Raw genomic sequence first — 20,306 nt, forward strand, 5'->3', positions numbered from 1 at the left:
TTGTAGAGGTGTTAGGCCGGTAAATTTAGTGTGACTGACTGCGAGCAGGTGTATTCTGTGAGACCAGTGCTGCATGTACTTAGAAAAGTGCCATTCGAAACGTACTTTTTCCAGCAAAGTGCTATGCATGTGCTTTCCCTCCACTATTTTTCTAAGGTGACGCCACTGAGCCTATTTTCCACGAGAGGCACTTCACTGGGCAGAGACATGACAAACTTGGGGACGATACATTAGTTGCTGTGCTAGCATTTTCTGAGCTACCGATGGGCATTAGCTACTCCGAGCATATGACAAGCCTCGGGCTTTTGTTGGGAAAAGCGCAATGCTTCGTTAAAGGAAACATATTTGACTGGATGTTTAGACTGGAGGACAGATCTTTTTCAATCCTGTGTATGTGCATGTATAGATATATAAATATATATATACAGGATTGGGAAACCATTTACATACACCTACCAACCGGCCTGTACATGTTAGGTAATTTTTTGTTTTGCAATGAATTAATTAGCAATTAAGATCATTTTCCCAAACACGTAAATATTGACTTTAGACAGCAAATGGGAATAGCAAAGTTGGAGAGCGCCTTCAGAAACCCCCATTTCATTTATTTGCAATAAAGAAAGCCCCACGTGTATCTTTTTTCCTAGCTCCAAAGAAAGCCCGCGAAATACAAAAAAATCACGTGACTAGTGCATTCGCGCGCCACGACTGTGCTGCTCTCAACCGTGGCTTGAGTGAACGATATCAGCTGCTGGCAAGGCGCGACGACCTCATTGCTCCAGCAGGCAGTTATGTCAACGGTGGTTACGGCGCCTGAGCAGCCAGTCTGCAAGTGTGACGGCGCAAGTTGCAGAGAACGCGGCAGACATTGTGAGCTATGAAATGGCCAAAGGTGACAAACACAGATGCGACTAGCTTTATTCGCCACTGAGAGGCAAAAGAAGATACGCAAGTTCGCTGCAACTTGCATTGAGGTAGCATTGAGGTCGTCGCGCCTTGCCAGCAGCTGATTTCGTTCACTCAAACCACGTTTGAGAGCAGCACAATCGTGGCGCGTGAATGCGCTAGTCACATGATTTTTTTTGTATTTCGCGAGCTTTCTTCAGAGCTCGAAAAAAAGATACACGTGAGGCTTTCTTTATTGCAAATCAATGGAATGGGGATTTCTGAAGGTGCTCTCCAAATTTGCTTTTCACATTTGCTGTCTAAAGTCAATATTTATGCGTGTAAAAAAATTATATTAATTGCTAATTGATTAATTGCAAAACAAAAAATTGCCTACGAGGCGCAAGTCGGTTGGTAGATGTATGTAAGTGGTTTCCCTGGCCTACCTCAAATACTTCATTTTTTAACCCTTGGCTAAATTTAGCGTGCACACCCTGTGTGTGTGTGTGTGTGCGTGTGTGTGTGTGTGTGTGTGTGTGTGTGTGTGTGATGTGTTACCGGGTCAGTTAATGAATAAGTTTGTATTACAATGTCTTAATAATGTGGTAGGACAAACAGGGCGAAGACGAAGGTTGCGGGCTTTTGTAACTCATTCATAGCAGAAAATCTCAGCCTGTGTTTAGTAATTTGTTGTCCTCTCTGCGCATTATTTGAACATCGCCGGACTCTGACCGTTAGTCAATCCCCCATAGTAGATGCAAGCCATTAACCTCTTTAGGCAAGCGACAAACTTCAACGCCTGCTCTAATCAGTTTCTGATTCAGCAGAGATCTGGTTTGGGCTTGTCGGTGCTTCTGTAACCGATACTTGCGTAATTTCAAAGACCAACGGGCGGCATAAGGAAATTTTTTTCATTCACTGAAACTGCTGCAGCTATTTTCACGCTGGCCATCGGTGTTGCCACCATAGCGTTGGCTTGCCTGAGCAAACCATGTGGTAACCCACACTTTTTGATGGCTACCCTAAAAAACAACCACTTCACCATTCACGCTTCTGCCAGAGTGAAGACCGAGTTCATCTCCAGGTGCAAAACCACCTTTGTTGACAACCAAGTCTACACTGTGTTCCCATACTATGTCGCCGTGTGTCCTGACTTAATCACATTACCGTATTTACTCGCATAATAGGCGCACTTTTTTGCCAGAAAATCCGGCTCAAAGTTCGGGGTGCGCCTATTACGCGGGGTAAAATTTCCGGAAATTTTTCGACTCGCAAAATTGAACACACAGCGTAAACGCACTCACGTACGGGCCGCACCCCGTTTTCGCGAAGAAAATGTTAAAAAAAAAAGATCCGTGTAAGGGCCGCACCGAAACTTTCCGCGACACACGTGGGAATAGCCTTCTGAATGCACGCGCCGAGGCCTCCGCGATCGGCTCCGGCTGCGCGCAACGGGCGCTTGATCGCGGAGGCCACACACGTGCACAGGAGCTTTCAGACCCCGCCCACGGAGGGCGCCCAAGGCCAAGCTCATCATCATCATCATTGTTTTCCTCCGCCGCGAGCTTTCGCTATCTATATCGCCATCAGCATCTCCAGCTCGTTTTTTTTTTTTGTTGTTGTTGCTGTCAAGTGCCGGGATTTGCGGTAGTGCCGGAATTTGCGGTAGTGCGATAGTTATCGTGGTTTATGGCTTTGCCGCGGAGCGTTGCTGTTTTAGCTCAACGGGCAAGCACCTTAACAGCTACATGGCTGGGAGTTTGCTCTCGAACACGGCAAGCATGCGGCAGGTCGGAAAATACGACGTGGCCGAGAAGTGCGGCAGTTGCGACTGCGGCGTCCCTAAATTTTCGTACGCGACTCCAAGCGCCGAGGTTTTCGTGGGCCTAAGTCGGGAACGTTTCCGGTGGAGATGAAGCTTTCCAAACAGACGTTTAAAGTGAGCATCCCTGAAAACTGCGTGCGGCTGTTCTACGCGATGTCGTTGTACGTGCTGTGGGTCCGCAGCAGCTGCGACGGCAGCAGCACTAGTAGGGACTAGTAGTCAGTTCAGCAAAAACTTTGTTAAAATAAAGATTGGGAAGCGGGGGGTGGCGAGGCGTCGGCTTGCAATCGTGTAAATACAGTATTGATCACAGTGCAGAGTTCGGGGTGCGCCTATTATGCGCGGAAATAAAAAAATCTGATTTTTCGCGCCCTAACTAGGGGTGCGCGTATTATGCGAGTGCGCCTATTACGCGAGTAAATACGGTATGTCCATCCATGCCCATGTCCACTCAGCTGAGAACACCTGGCTGGCCCTTACAGCGGAGGGCTTTTAGCATCGGTGACGAGATATGGTTGAGTCCGAGAGAATGCTACATCCATGTGGCCATCCTCATGGTTGGTGACATTGTCACAACTTCCCTAAAAAGCATCGGTTCAGGTTGCAGCACACGACTGCTATCCAACATTACACTGCTTGTTTGTGCCTGATTTCAGGTGGACAGGATTTCACATGCAGATGGCTTCTCCTTCCATTCAGGCAACACTTGACAGAAAAGAAACTAAACAAAAGGAGTCACAGAGATTGAAATTGATTGCCTTAACTACAATTCAAAACATTTGAAAAAGTACAATCACCAGCTCCTGCACTGGAAGCAGCTAGTATCCCTACCTTCAACATCGAACAGACGAATATTAAAAACAAAAACATGATTTACGCTGAAAACCTTATTACGGTTAAGAAGATAAATTAAAAATGCAGGTCAACAAATATGGCCAGATATGAAACCAGCTATAATGTGAAGTAAATGAATAATGTACAGCGTTCACAATACAATGGCTTGTTACCCTTGAAACAAGCCAAGGATGACTGAATGACTAGTCCCCGGTGACACATCAGTGATATGAATACAAGCGCCACTAGAACTGTACATCAAAACCTCCAAGCCTAGGCCAGAACAATGATCCAGGCACATCAGGCTGCTGGCTAACCTGCTCTAAGTTTATAGGGAGCTTAAGCTCCGGCCTATCTTCGTTTTTTCTTATCCAAATAAAAGAAGGGGGAGGAAAAATGTTTTTACAGAATAACGGCATATATATTATTAAGTATGCTGCATTTCAAAAAGCAACTAGCAACCACTGCAAGCAGAACCATGATATAAACCTTCATATCTTAATAAATACTGTCAGAAAAACAAGGTGTAAATATGCTACGATTTCAATTTCCCAATACAGCACAGTAGCAACAAAAGATATCACAATTATCTAAGAAGTCAGTGACAGCTTCTTTGCAAGAAACACTGATGCCTTAGATCACTGCACAAAGGTGTTACATCATTATTCTGCATACGTGTTATTTAAATACTGGCACTACACAGAACTAAATTTAGGGTTCAAATATTATGCACCTTCAGTGCGTCAGCAGGCGTAGCTTAAAGAATTTTGATGTGCTTCATTACGGAGCTACAATGTTATAAAAGAGCTTTTGCAACTTTGGGCAGTTTCATTAACATATGGAGGCCTGAATCAAAACTTCACTTCCACCTGTCAGCCCAGTTGCACAAATTGACTTACGCTCAGTGGTTGACCCGACGCTTGCTCTTGAAGAAGGAGCGCAGTGGCCGCAGAATATGGCACACGACAGGCACACTCCACGCCTTGCCCAACAGCTGCTTTCTTTTTCCCAAGGGGATGTTCCCCACATCTGTATAATGCCTTGGGAAGCCAAACACCCTGCACCACAATGAGCAGGAAATGAACTTAGACAACAATACAGATTAAAGGAACACTGAAGACAAACAGAAGTTGGCCTATATCGATAAGACACCGCATTCTAATCACAAAAGACCACTCTCACCAAAAACAGAGCTTTTATCAGCCAGAAAAGACAAAAATTAAGTACAAATGTCTCCCTCCCCGGACAATTTCACAACCAAAACGAGTGCATCGACATCAATTTTTTTGGGCGCCGATCTCGGAGGCTATACTACACCGCCATTCTCTTCAAAACAGTGGCAAACATGTCCTTTTCGGTAAGGACATCATGAGCTTGAATCGACTGGCAGGAAAATTTTTAAATACAACTTTATCGGCGATAAACGTCTTTTCCTCCCAGACCAACTTCGACATAGCCAAAAAAGAGCCAGAGAGTCAAATTTTACTGTGAACAATAACTGTATGCAGTTTTCCTCATTGCCTTTTGAATGCTGCACCAGTTCCAGCTGCCTTTTGTCCGTTTCACATTCACGATGCTTGCCTACCAGCCCCGTGTGAATGCACAAGCGCATGAATCATTCTAGCTCACACTGATAGCTGTCTAAGAAAGTCATTCAATGGAACTCTTGCAGCACACACGCGATGACCACCCATCCCTTAGTGCAGTTCGATAAAAGTGAAAAGCACTAACGCTCGTGTGCTGAGAATTTGGTGCGCATTAAAGAACCCCACGGTCGAAATTAATCTGTAGCCCTCTACTAGGCTGTGCCCCAATGCCTAAAGTGAAGCTCTGCCATGTAAAAATTTATTACTTCAATTACTCCACTCTTAGCAAGGGCAAGGGATTCCTGCACGCTATCGGAAACAACAAAAAACAATGTCTGCGTTCTTTCAGACAGTCACTACAGCAATTCGATGCATGCAAAGGCCAATCCACACGATGGATGAAATCACTAATTCTGACTGCGGACAGGGCACGTCCCCCGACCCCACTGGCTCCCCCTCGTCCGTGGGCAGAAACGGCTCGCATGCTCATGGCAGATGGCGAAAGCAGAGGACAGCGCGGACGGACTGGAAAACCAGTTCTGGTAAGCCTCTTCCTCCCATGCCATCACCCTCTCGTTGCCTACCACTGTTCTCACACTTCCCTCCCAAAAGCAAGGTAAGTGTTATACCCCACAACTCCACCAGCAAAAAGGAAATGGGCAAGCGATGGAACCATGCCAGCCACACTGATTTAATCACACAAAAGCACCTCCATCCTAGTAAAAGAGAAAAAAATTGGAGGGCAAACTTAAGCCCAGCCTTAAGGGCATGACGCGATAGCGTAATGAATTAACTCCTCTATATGCCTCTATATGGGCCTGAAGGCACGGGGGAATTGCACCGCGTTTCATTACGGCGTTGGTAAATGCCCAATCACACGATGAACGAAATCGGTTTTTTCCGACCGCGGACACAGCACTGCGTGTCCCGACGTCACTGTCTCCGCCTCGTCCATGGACGGCGCAGGCTTCTCAAGCCAAATACAGGCGCGCGGGTTGCACACTGCCGCTTCAGCTGCAGTCTGCTGCGCTTTCAGAAGCACAACTCATGAGTGTGTGCCCTCATCCCCGAGTGAGCTCCACCTCAATACTGGTATTTTCGCTTATTTTCTCTTTTACTAGGTTGGGAATGCTTTTGTGCGATTAAATGGGTGTGGCAAGCACGGTTCTGTTGCCTACCCATTTCCGATTTGTTGGTGCGGTTGCAGGGTGCGCTATAGCCAGCTTCGCAATGGTAACCGCCGGTACGCCTCATTTTATTTAGTTGCTGCCCTGTGGCGCTACCCAGATGGCAGGACTGCTTGCATCATGCTTGCATGGGCGCGTGGCGCTAGCATTTTGGTGATAGCTCTGTCGTACTCCTACACCACGCGTCTGTCAGATTCTTGCTTCATCGCTTCATCCATGGTGCGGCGCTTCTTCCAACGACGACCGGCTGGAGTGGCAGCTTCGCTCCACCAATCACTTGAGGATGGAGGCTGGCATACCTGAGGTGCTACTTGAGGTGTTTGCGCTGCTTACTGCTCTTCCTTGCCGGATGAATAGAACGTTGTAAGTTGTTACATTTGTTCCTTTCGTGGCACCATGGTTAGCGAAAATTGTTTTGTGCGGGCAAATGCTCTGGTCAGCGACACTGACGAGGTGTCCTTGCAGCAACAGTAAAACGGCACCAGGTAGTTACGTCCAGTGCGGCTGCTGCTTTCATTTTTGTGTGAAGTCTGGAAGATTTTAAGCTCCTTTATGTGCAGCTGAGGAATATTGCTGCAGACTGCAGAAAAGAAGGGAACGTTTCCATGCATTTATTTACATATATTTGCACCTATTTACAGGAATAGCATATACAATACTTTGCATGTATCTGCTACAATATACATTAGAACTTTTTGTATTTATAACCATGTACATTTATAAAATTTGTGACTATTTTCTTGTATTTACACGAATTTACAGCCATAAGAAATTTTCACTGTAGCACAACCACCTTTGATACGCGCGAGGAGGAGGAGGAACCACCTTGTGCGTGAGCGGAACACAACAGCGAACGAAAAAAACACACCTAACACCCGCCTAGAGATGCCACTTTGTACACCCTCATGTGTTTGATAGCCCTCTCCTGCAGCACCGGGTGATAATGCCGGTGGACTGATGGTGCTCTGCTGCTGACCCAAAAGACACGGGTTCGATCCCGGCCGTGGCGGATGAATTTCGATGGAGACGAAATTCTAGAGGCCCGTGTGCTGTGCAATGTGAGTGCATGTTAAAGAGTCAAGAGCCCTTCACTACAGCATCTCTCATAGCCTGAGTCGCTTTGGGGCATTAAACCCCATAAACCAAACCAACCAAACCAAATAAGACGATGCCGTGGTGTTGAACAAACACTGCCTTGTGGTTTGGCCTTTACAGTGACTGCACCTGAACACGTGCTGAAGCGAACTTTATTTCAGTTTTATCTGCCCCCTTCTCTAACTTATAACTTATTAATGCATAAGTTATTAATGCACAAGCATTTCTAGGCTATGTCGGCGGCACTGTGTCACCAAACTTGTTTGCAGCAGTTGTGATTTTCTCAGAAGAGGTAGCATCAAATGAATGGTCGTTATTGACAAAGGATGGTGATAGGATGATGCACAAAACAAATTGTCACTAAGATGATTAGGTAATTAATTACAGCCAGTAATCAGTCAAAATCAGTCGAAATAGCACGAACGGCAAGCAACCGCAGGAAATTGTACAAAATGAGCTAAAAAATAAAATTTTGATAGATTGAAACGTGTTCGGTGAATGCAATCCAAAGTAATCAATTAAAACTTCATTGATTTGGAGTAATTAATTAATTAGAAGCAAAAGCAATGGAGGGTTGAATGGTTTGGATGGGTATGTAGTAAGTGGATGGAAAATAAACTAAGGCGTCGAATTTGAGCAACAAAATTGGCAATCATTGACCTATAAGGCTGAAAAAACTTGATAACTAATTAATTAATTAATAACCAATTGACTGACAATTAATCGTTTGATCAATAATAATTGATCTATAACTAATCAATTCATCTATAGTTAATCAATAAAGAGAGGCAAATAGAGGTGAAGAGTACCGAGAAGATGTCAATGCTTTCGCATTCTCCCAATGCAGGTCACCGCAGTGATCTCTAATTTTTTCAACTACCTTTACCCTCTGGTTTCATGTTTCCGCCAAGCAGTTTCAGTGCGTCTCCCGGAATGTTTCAGCGTTGCAGCTGAAGCAACATGATTCGAACAAGCCGCCACAGCCTTTCATTGCAGTGCCGACGCCACTGCACCGCACTCTCTATGGCTCCTTTTAAAACCAGCGCCTGCAGTGGTTGCACACAAAGCCAAGAACGGCGCACACTATGACGTGTCCATACCCGACAGGCAGCCTGATGGTCATGAGAGGTGCAGAGCGCCACCTCATGGAGATAATGTTTCAAAAATTATTTTGTACACTTTTCGTCGTCAGGCGCCCCCCCTCAGATGGCACTTTCCCCCACCAGAGTAGAGCAGGCACGAAGGCTAGCCGATGGGGGAGGGTAGGAAAGGAGGATGGGAGAGGGCCTTGGACGGTCAGATCGGCCATACTCGGCAGGCATAGTATAAATAGAGGAGGTGCTGGCCTGGCCCTCTGCCCTGCAACCTTTTAAGCGGCAGCACACTTGGCTAAATAAGCAGTTCGTTTGTAAGCAGAACGTTTGAGAGCACTGAAATCGCGGTGCGCAAGAGGACATGTACAACCTTTTTCCATAAAGTTTCGAGACTGATTTATTTTCTTCTCTGGAAATGATTCCCCAAAACAAATGTTGATGCATATGTGTAGCGCCATCTTTTCGGACTAACCTGAGATATTTTTGTTAATTGCTGTGGCAGCCGTTAGATGGCACTACATGCAGAAAAATATGTTGTCGCTAGTCGTCTGTGGATTCTACTGTGAGTGAATGTGGAGAGATGGATGTCCACCTCACCTCAAACAGTGTGTAAACATAAAATTCTGTGTGAAGCTTGGCAAGGCAGCCACATAGACGTACGAGCTCCTTCCGTGATGCTTACGGCAAGGAGACATTACTGCAGGCACGAGTTTTCGAGTGGCACAACAGGTTCGTGTGGGGAGAACGTCGATAGAAGACGACGTAAGGCAGGGGTCCTTCAACCTTACGGAATTAAAACGTGGCTTGGATCAGGCAAATCATACAGCAAGACCGCACCATTACAGTCCGCATGCTATCGATGCTCTTGACATTAGTAAGACAACATGCCACCAAATTTTGCATGAGAACTTTGGGAAACGAAAGCTGAATTCCAGACTTGTGCTGTACTCCCACACACAGGACCAGACGGACACGCGGGCACCAATGAGCGCTGATTTCCTCTCAGAGGCAGAGAAGGATGCTGCATTCATCGACAACATCATTACTGAAGATGAAACATGGTGTTTTCAATATGATCTTCAAACAAGAGGCAGAGCACCGAATGGCGGTCCACAAGCTCTCCAGCGTCGAGAAAGGTGCGGCGACAGAAGACCAATACAAAGACAATGCTGATAGTTTTATTGATGCCAGAGGTGCCATACACCACGAGTTCATCCCACAAGGGCAGACGGTGAATCAGGAGTTTTATATCCGTGTGCTCCAACACATGTGTGATGCACTGCGACGCCATCACCCTGACTTATGGGCATCTGGACAATGGAGCCTTCACCTCGATAACGCAAGGCTGCACGCTGCTCTCAGCATGACAAAATTTCTCGCCGAGCACAGCATTACTGTATTTCATCTGCCATACTCACCTGACCTCTCCCCATGTGATTTTTTTCCTGTTTCCTCGCATGAAGAGAGCCCTAAAAGGTCGCTGGATGGAGAGCGTGGAGGCCATTCAAGATGTCATGACAAAGGAGCTGAAAGCCCTGCCAAAAGGAGCATTTTCCAACTGTTTCCAAGACCTCAAGAAGCGTTGGAAGCTGCGTATAGACTGCAAAGGAGACTGTTTTGAAGGGGTGCTGCACAAATGACTTCAATGCTGAACAGACTTTTTTTAGTAGACTCAGTCTCGGAACTTTATGGACTGTAGCGAACCATGACAACCGCACCTGATACCGCCTGGGCAGATCAATAACGATGCGCCGACGAAGACGAAGCACCGATGAAAGACGAAGAGCCACTGCGCTGAATGAGATTGGTTCGGGTGAACTGGCCATCATCTGCGCTGCCCGCCGTTTTGCTCGCCCATTTTGTGTCGCTCGCCGTGAACTCCGTCCCCGTGCAACTTGTGCAGAAACCCCCTTTCAGGACAAAGGTTGTAACATGGCATATTTTTGCATTTAGCGTCCATTTGCAGGGAGCGAAAAAGGCTAATACGTAACAGATGGAAAGTTAGAAACTGTTGAATCAGACATTTTGCAACTTTCTCATTAGAATTTTACATCTCTTTGTTGCTTGCAAAGTGGGTAATTAATTTCGACTAATTATAGTTAAGCACATTACAAAAATAGTCTTGACTTGCTCCACACAATAGCGAGCAATATGCATTGGTCGCACTGTCTTAGAATGCCGCAGAATATTTCTAAACCCTGGCTAAAGTTAGCTGGGACACCCTATATATGTTTGCTGACCTGCGCAGATGCCACCTTACAAGGGATTTTGGAAATGAGCACACAGGAAGTTAGCAGATGAAGTGTGAAAGAAAATTTATCTCTCTATCGTAGACAGCAAGGGAAGTATCACTGACACAATCTTCGCCCGTTTTTCTGGTGAAATAAGCCGCCAATGTTTCGGGAAGTATCACTGACACAATCTTCGCCCGTTTTTCTGGTGAAATAAGCCGCCAATGTTTCGCAAGCAGTTTTCTGCTGACTTCTGCATTGGACTCTTATGCAACGAAAGCACGGTGGTTTACATGGTGCGTGCGTTCATTATTAGCAAGATACACTGCGTGCTCTCCAAGTCGGTCATTCACACATTGTTCCGTCAGGCAGATGTACAGAATCGTCCACAATATATGTGAACACGGCTCAGCATGGCCGCGCATCGAATTGAAGCGGCGCAGGCACACAGAAGCCTGGGGACGGTGCTTTGTGCCGTCTGCTTGAGTGCAGGAGCTCACTGTGCTTGCTTTGCTGTGAACCGCACCTAACTGACTGCATGGTTACGGCATCCAAGCGCACCGCAACGGCACTGCGGGAAGGGCACTTCACTATTTGTAGCGTGTACAAGTGAGCGGCCGCTCATCTCAGCACTACAATCTGAGCTAACTAAACATTAGTTTCAGGGCTGGATTGGCTTGGTTTACCATAACATCCGAAATCGACTCAGGTTATGAGGGACACCGCAGTAGGGGGGCTCCGCGCAACTTTAACCACCCAGGGTTCTTTCAGTGCACTGTCATCGCACAATAGACGGGCCTCAGGTATTTCACCTCCACTGAAATATGACCGCCGCAACCAGATCGAATCCGTGTCTTTCGGGTCAGCAGCTGAGCGTCATAACCACTCAGCCACCGCAGTTGCTAGACGTGTTGTATGGGGTTGCACCTTTGCCTTCGCTTCTTGTTTCCGATAAAAGGTTGTTTTGCTTCGCCATGATGGTGTGTTTAACGCAATAGTGTTAACAGCCGCGTATTGCAAGAAATCCGTAGTCAGTGTTGTCAACGAAAAATTGGCAGTGGTTTGACCAATGGCCATCCAGAGTAGAATTGTGGCGGTGGCACCTCTGAGTCACCCGCGTAGCGGGAGCAGATTCCTACTAAATACCTAGTCCTCCATCTTGTTTAATGATAAAAGAAAGGTTTATGGGAGTTTAACGTCCCAAAGCGACTCAGGCTATGAGCAGCGTCGTAGTACAGGGCTCTGGAAATTTCGACCACCTGGGGTTCTTTAACATGCACTAACATCACACAGTACATGGGCCTCTGGAATTTCACCTCCATTGAAATTTGACCGCCGCGGCCGAGATCGAACCCGTATCTTTGGCGTCAGCATCCGAGTGCCATAACCACTGAGTCACTGCGGCAGCCTGATAAAAGAATGAGCCACATGCATAAGAAAAACTACACGACTGAATAAATGCATTCCGATTTCTTTTCAAAATGATTACAAATTTTCTTTGATTTCCATAACTTCTGTAATGAAACTGGAAATTGCACCAAGTGATCTGCCAGCTCCTTCGCGATGAACTGATCATGTGACGACTGCGACAAAGAAAAGTGTGCTCGACGCCATCTCTGTGCACATGACATCAGCAGCTGCGTTAATAAAGCAGCTGCTTTAATAAATAAAATAAATATTTGCTCTGATAGCCCCGTCACTAGCAGAATGTGGCCAAATCACTAGAATGGCCAGCCGCAGTGGGAGACCAGAGTCCGACCACGGCTATGCAACCTCGTTTCAATGGAAGGGAAAAGCAAGGCTCCCCTTCCCCGTGCTGAGCAATGTCAGTGCATGTTAAAGAACCCAAGGTGGTCTAAATTACTTGCAGCCCTCTACTGCTCTACTATACTCAGAGCCTGCATCACCTTATGACATTAAAACCTATAAACCAAGCCAAACCAACCCTGAGACAATACATGCTTATTTAACTTCGTACGCGCAACTAACGACGTGCTGCAGTGAGTGAAGTGCACTTTCCCGCAGTGCCGTTGCGGTGCACACAGGCGCTGTAAGCATGCAGTGAGTTAGGTGTGCTTCCCAGCAAAGCAAGCACGGTGCACTCCTGCACTGAAGCAGACGACACGAAGCACCGTCTCCAGGCCTCTGTGTTCCTGCAGCTCCGCTTCGATATGCGGCCAGGACGAATGTACTGGCGCTCCGCCATGGCTCCGCAGAGCGCGGCCACACTGTGCCGTGTTCGCATGTATTGTGGAAGACCCTGTATGAGTTACCACAAGACGTGTTACAAAGGGCTTTATAAAGAAAGAAAAATAAAAGTGCCCAGCCCGCACCGCTAGGTTACCGCCAGGACAGGAGGATCTCGTACAGGCTTACCACAACTGGTACTCCCGTCCGTCCATGCCATCGTGCGCTCTAGCCATGTGCATGCAAGCCGCTGCTGCCCGCATACGAGGTGAAACCAGTGACTATGAGTGACATGGTGCTCTGTCAGCGATTTCGTCGCACATGAATTGACCTTAACTAAGTTGGCACCGAGTGTCAACAGGTGTCCACCTTTCACTTCTCCGCAGCGATTTTTTCCTCATTGTTTAGGTTACTGCGATGCATAACAAAACGTGCCTTCACAACTTAGCGGGAGCACATAGGGTGTTGTAATACTCTTTTCAAGTTTGTCGGCTAGAAAAGTGGGGACAGCGACGTCTAGTTCCCGAACAACCTGGTATCGAAAGGTCAGCTTGCACATGCGTGTCCTCTCTTGCATGCAGCCTGCCTAATCACTCGCTTCCGCTCGATGCACTCTTTGATCGTAGTGAGTTGCGCGAGATGGCACCACTGTACAGACGCCACAGTGTTTTGCGCTGCCCCAGACACTTCCCGCACGGGCTATCTTGCTCCATGCTCTGCTCCCGTGGTAGCTGAGGGCTGCTGCGTCATTATCGCTGGTGGTATGAAGTTTTTGGACTCATGAACGATGTGACGGCTTGCCTGTTGCGTTAGGAATAACCGCCGCATGACGGTTTATGTAGGATGTTGACACAGTTTATTGGCTACACTTACAACTTTAGTTATACATGCAACATGCTTTCCAGCACTGCTTCTTTGTAAGCAGTAGATAAGTAGCTGTCATCTACTTTCGCAGAATTTCTTAGTCAACTCACCGCTTTTCTTCTCCGTAGGGGGGCGGGGGGCAAGTAGTGCTCAACGCCATGCTGTCCATTCGTGACCCCCTTGTCCTCCACCCAAGGCCGAGATTTAGCAAACTTTTTCAATGAGCTCACCCACGATGTGTCACTAATAGCATGCTAGAAGGTTATGGACACTTATTCCAGCATGTATCAGACATCTTTAGTAGGGAAAATGACCCCAGTAATGGCGGCCAATTTTTTTACACTCCCTTTCTGTCTGCGTGATGGATATCCAAAAATTTCATACCACTGGCGATAATGATGCAACAGTCCTCAGTTACCGCGGCAGCAGAGCACGGAGCAAGATCATCTGCACGGGAAGCATCTGGAGCAGCGCAAACGCCGTGGCCTCTGTACAGTGGCACCATCTCACACCACTCGCTACGATCAAAAAGTGTATTAGTGGAAGCGAGTGATTAGGCAAGCTGCGCAAAAGAAGACATGCATGCGCAAGCTGACCTCTCGACACCAGGTTGCCCGGCAATATATGGCCCTGATGCGCATTTTCAAACCGGAGCTGTGGTCCATTTTATTCTGTCCTCGACTGTAATAGTGAACAAATAGGTTGTGCCTTACATGCAAGACACGTGTACTCGAGAGGGACAAAAGTGGTTTTCCCAGACCACACTCGTCCTAGCATTTCATTGCAACAAGACATGTACTAGAAAATATGGAAAGAATTTTTACAAGGATAACCTTTCGGTTTTACACACCGGAAGAGCAGGGAAAAAATGCACCACTTCCCTTGAAGACCACAAGTGAAAAATCGCAGCTTTTTGCGATTTTAAAATGGATCATTTGCTCCACTCCATGTAGCAACACTTGGTACGGTGCAAGGATTTAGTGAAGAGATACTGAGATCTCAATGTCATTAGGGTACCTCCACTGAAACGTCAGCAAGAGTACAAAGTACTTTGTCAAAGCTGTACCCTTTCTGCAGCATTCTGCTATTCAAAAGTCCGGTCGCAAAACCAGCTTAGAGACAGCCAGTAGTGGTTTGATATTGTTACGAAGAAGAAGAGGGCAGTGGCGCGAAACGGAGCGCTCGCGCTAGGCCCACAGCCATTAAATCATATTATCATCTGTCATCATGTCGTGCTTTTCCTAGGCTTGCCATCTCGTAACATTTGGTGTGAGGTGCGGGGTACATCGTCATCCTGGTCCCTGGAGCATCGCCACCTTCTGCTCGCCTTCATTGTTGGCCAAGGGAACCTGGACTCCGCCGCCGGCTCAACCCGAGCCCGACCAGACCAGAACCGACCAGCCGCTTTCCCCCGCCCCGTCCCCAGCCCCGACCACAAGACACGACGACCAGGACCAGACGCAGCATGACCCAACGACGACCCGAATCAAGACGGCACCCCCGCCCAAGCTGTCCGGCGAGTCCTTAATCCCTGACCTTCGGCTGTGGCGACCGACCGCTGGACCTGATGCTCAAGGGACAACCATTCATCAGATCATCTCGCTCGTCTTGGTGGCAAGCCTTTCATCTTCTTCTATCCTTTGTGATCATGGCCATCACCACCTCACCATTGAAAATTTAAGCAATCGATCGGGACGATCGCTCGGAGGACCCGAGTCATGTTACGAAGAAGAAGAGGGCAGTGGCGCGGGACGGAGCGCTCGCGCTAGGCCCACAGCCATTAAATCATATTATCATCTGTCATCATGTCATGCTTTTCCTAGGCTTGCCACCTCGTAACAATATCATAAGCCATTTTTACTGCCCAAACCACAGCCACTTAGGGTGGCGATGTGAATGCTTTTTTACTGCAACAAGCTGCCTTATGGCATAAATAACGGCATTAACCGTACACAAAATTCCCAGAGTAATTCAAGTAGTGTCCTATATAATGAGGTCCACAGGTCCAACCTTCCAGATACAAGCGTCAGCCAAGGGACCATCCGTAATAATTAGAGCAGATACTTCTGCCAGAAGGCACGGAAGAAGGAGGGTGAGGAAGAACGAACTGGAATCATTGAAAGTGGCATGGACACATGCCGGCCACGTCCAGGTTACCACATGGCTGAGTGCGACATTCAGACTTAAAGGTGCACTGAAGAGGAATCTGAACTTGTCTTTTTGCCGCGGGAACTCGATCTACACGTTCCGAGCTTTCTTAGAAACTTCCAATTTATTGCCCTGTGTGGCCGATTTCCCCAATTAAATCGAATTAACGTCCGGCTCCCGCCTTTTTTTTTAATTCTCCCTCGTACGGTGGGCGGAGTCGACCAACGCGTGGAGCGCCTTTCACCCAGTCCCGTGGCGGCTTGCCGCTCTGCCATCGGCGGAGTAATACGTAGTAGTCCGTAGTAGCAAATATACCGCGCGTATGTTTATTTCTTCAGGCTTATTTTGCGGCTATATTATCTGCGAATGAAACTATTTATTCATGGAAACCTAAAAACAAAATAAAGCGAAAGCATAGCCTCCACGGGACTGGGTGAAAGGCGCTCCACGCGCTGGTCGACTCCGCCCACCGTACGAGGGAGAATTAAAAAAAAAGGCGGGAGCCGGATGGTAATTCGATTTAATTGGGGAAATCGGCCACACAGGGCAATAAGTCACTGTTTCTAAGAATGCTCGGAACGTGTAGATCGAGTTCCCGCGGCAAAAAGACAAGTTCAGAATCCTCTTCAGTGCATCTTTAATCTTCGGTGCAAGAGAGAAGCTTCCAGAAAGGCGGGGACGCTTCGGAAAGGGGAGGTCTCATTCTATTCTCTTCAGATCTATCCCTCAAGAACATCAGCAATGCGAACACAAAAAGAATGTTGAATCCCTTCATGCATGTTGACGGGCACATCGACTTATCTATCGAGGTTCAACTGAAAACGAAGGTGAGACTCCTGCGCAACAGTGGACACGTGTGAGCTGCTTCACCCTTTTGCTGCCTTTTTTTTGCGTCAACGGGGATTATTACAAAAAAAAAAAAAAAAACTTGCAGGCTCCTTTTTGAGGAGTTGATACTGTAATACTTTTTTTTTCCAGATGCTTAAGACCCATCAGCCACACGAAAAAATAGGCACTTCGACTTTCCACTAAGAATTCTCAGAGGTGAGCGAAACCTGACCTCTAAAACAACTTACTCCGCCCTGGGGTCGCACTGCAGCACTCTGCCTTTCTTCGAATACCAAATAGAGATGTAGGCAGTGGTTTCAAGCTGTGCTCTGCCATGCGTCAGTCTTGAGGGACCTGTGCAGTGAGCACAGTGTGTTTATTGTGAACAGCTGCTGTTCAGAGGAGAGACATACTTCTACCCAGGGCGTCGAACCGGAATTTTTTTGGATTCGGTTCAGGTTCGGGTTCACACCTTTCGGGTTCAGTTCCGGGTTCAGCAGCAGAGCGGTATTCCATTCCAGTTCAAACCGGTTCGGACAGTGCTGAACCAGTTCAAACGGGTTCAGGACAAATAAAAATTTAGAACGTAGATGGGTTTTAATCAACCTTGCTATGCTGGTTACTTTTTTCTGCCCATCGATATACAGAATAAAATTGCAAATTTTTTTAAAATGTGAGATGTTCCCACTTTACCAACTTTATTTATTGTCTGCGGCAAAAAGATGAATTTAAGGCAAGAGCCGCAAAACGAAATGAACTCGAAATTAATGTATGTCGGCTGTGTACACTATAATCTGTCTGATTGGGTATAAGGCGAAAAGCCGCTGGATTTTGTATCTACAAAACCCTCCAGCTTGAGCAGTTTCGGAGAACCCGTTGCGCGAGTGATTGATAATCCTGAAGCTCGAGTTAGACGGGAATTACTCGTACGCAGTGCACTTACATGGGCGCCGACATGACCGTCGCACACAGCCTCTACGTTCCCGCGCACTACTGAGGAACGAAGCTGTCATCTATCGGCACCTGTATATAGACAGGCAGACACCTCTCCGTCACCCCGAAACCGACTTGCCAGTCGCCCCCCTCGTCCTTTCCTGCATGGTAAGAGAATATGCGAGAACCCTTCAATCGCCTATCCCCCACCGAACGAGAGCCTCTTGGGAGCACTGGTTCTGCTTATCCAGAGCTTACCAAGCATTTTTATTTAAATCACCTCTTCGATATCACCTTTGTGACTGTCGTTATATATCGCGAGCCCCTACAGCTCAGTACCTTCAAAAACACAGCTAATCGTGCCTTCTCGCTAGTACAGTGAAAAACTTACGACTTTAGACTATTATGATGACGTCGACGGGTGCTAGCGCGCGCGTCGGAAGTGGGGTCCAGTTTTCAACAATCAGAGGACCGCGGGGCTCTGGGGGACTCTTTTCTTTACGACTGAAAGCTCTTTCAGGCTCCCCCAAATTTTCTCGGAATCCTTGCAGCTCCCCAACCATCTTTTGTTCACGGCTTGACATATTTTTAGTCGGCTCGCGAGGGGAAGTGAGCAAGCACCAGGAGCATGGAGATGCATGCCCCTTTTCGATGCTCGTTGTGACGTGTGCTGATCATGCAGGCGCTCTGCGCACACACCGAAAAGCGCCGACGAAGTTGGGCCTTTACTGCGCTTGCGCCGCGCTCTTACCACGGCGGTGCGTGCAGCTGCACTCGCTTGTCAGGGTGATCATGAGCTTTCGCTCGCTTGTCAGATGCTTAATAGATGAAGAGGTGGATTGCAAGTGTATGCACTCAGTACGGCACCAGCAAAGGTTACGAGTAGCTATGTCGACGGATCCTGAAGTCGTGGCATAATACAACGCCAACCAATAATGTGAGAAAGAAGAAAGGAGGGCCTAGCATGCGGATGAGACACCCGAAGAACGGCTGGCTAAAAGACGTCAAGAAGTGGAGAAGCAACGACGAGTCACGAACGAAGCCTGCTCAAGAACAGCCGATAGAAACCAAGTCAGAGAGACAGAATAACCACGTCATTCGTCTCAGGTCTCAGCAAATTTGTAACTGCAATGAAGCAGTTTCACAGAAATTCACGAACAACCCGTTCGGCAGCGTGTGAGAACGTTTTGGGTACACACTCAGTTTAACCAGGCTAAAGCATCAGCAATTTTTTTTAATGTGCGACAGCGCACGAGCGTTCTTGCATTTTGCCTCCATCGAAATGCGGCCCTCAAGGCCAGGATCGAATCCGCAGCCTTGGATCCGAAGCCGAGCTCAACAGCCACTGAGGCATTTTTTTTTCTTTATTGCGCCACTCACGCATCGTGAGGGGTTTTATTTAGCACTTGCTGTCGGAGACAACGAATGGTTAAAAAGTAAATGTTGCACTATCCACTGCGGTGGCTAAGTGTTTAGGGCGCTCTGCTACTTATTCGGTGTACCCGGGTTCGAACCTGACAGCGTTTCGATGGAGGCAAAACGCAAAAGGCACGTGTGTGCTGTGCAATGTCAGTGCATGTTAAAGACCTCTAGTAGGTCCAAATTATTCCGGAGCCCTCTCCTATGAAAACCCATTCTTTCTTTCTTCTTTGACTCCCACCTTCATCCCTTCCCTTACGGCACGGTTGAGGAGTCCATCAAGAAGTGAGACTGTTACTGCGTCATTTCCTTTCCTCAAAAACCACCACAACGTTGTTGAGTACTTGTGCTAATGTTTCCTATATTTATGGTAAATGGCACAAAGAAACAGAAGGTATTCTTAATTGGTGTTTACAGTACTATCCACAACTAATTTCATTGCACGTTTCCTTCTTTCAAATGACACCCTAGGTAATAGAATACCTGAATCACCATGTGGTAATCGCCTACGGCCGCTGAATAATTTAGAAAAGAATTTATTCTCTGATCCTGTTTCGGTTTCATCAACCGAACGATGCTGTAACGTGCAATTGAACTTTAGGTCCCATGAGGAGCATTAAAACTGTGATAAAAACACTGATACGTTGTTTTCACAAACTACTGTACATAAACCAGCCAGCTTCATAGGCTAGAATTACAACTAATAACATATTAGCCATCATATTGCCGTTTGTTTTCGTGCCTCGTGTAATCTGATTTCAACTACACGTCACAGCCACCGCTCTGTTGATAAAACCAAAAGAGTGTCAAGAAGAAATTCAAATAAAATTTATTTCTTGGTCGTAGGGAAATACCACAGGATGCTCCATATACACCAACGCTGAAAGCATCACTTGAAAGAAGAAAACACGCAAGCAAAAATTTGGTGTCTAAAGTTCTTCATCGCTTTAGATCAGTGCCAACAATCTCATTAAAACCATACGCAAACACGTAAAGGGGGAAGAGTAATAACTCAAGATTTCACATATACCTGAGGTGCAATGCTTTAGAATTGGTGCTAGTACATTACAGAAGCGTCAGTTAGGCTTCTTCCCAGACACCAAACTTCATTCAATTTTCTTATTGCATATACTGGGCGCCATTTTCACACTTTCTAGCGCAGACAACTTGGGATGGGCAAACATACGCGC

The 20,306-nt window shown here is 47.0% G+C and overlaps 1 protein-coding gene across 1 annotated transcript in view; it reads right to left on the bottom strand.

The window, feature by feature from the left end:
• Nucleotides 1–20,306, bottom strand: part of LOC149354524 (DNA (cytosine-5)-methyltransferase 3B-like) — a 148,898-nt gene that overhangs the window by 4,794 nt on the left and 123,798 nt on the right. Inside the window, exon 17 of the mRNA XM_089575998.1 lies at nucleotides 4,444–4,602. Coding sequence (XP_089432124.1) covers nucleotides 4,446–4,602 — 157 coding nt within the window. The 3' untranslated portion in view covers nucleotides 4,444–4,445. The remainder of the gene's footprint in view (nucleotides 1–4,443; nucleotides 4,603–20,306) is intronic.

This window comes from Amblyomma mixtum, chromosome 3, assembly GCF_055824585.1.
Source record: "Amblyomma mixtum isolate Tamu chromosome 3, ASM5582458v1, whole genome shotgun sequence".
NCBI lineage: Eukaryota > Metazoa > Arthropoda > Arachnida > Ixodida > Ixodidae > Amblyomma > Amblyomma mixtum.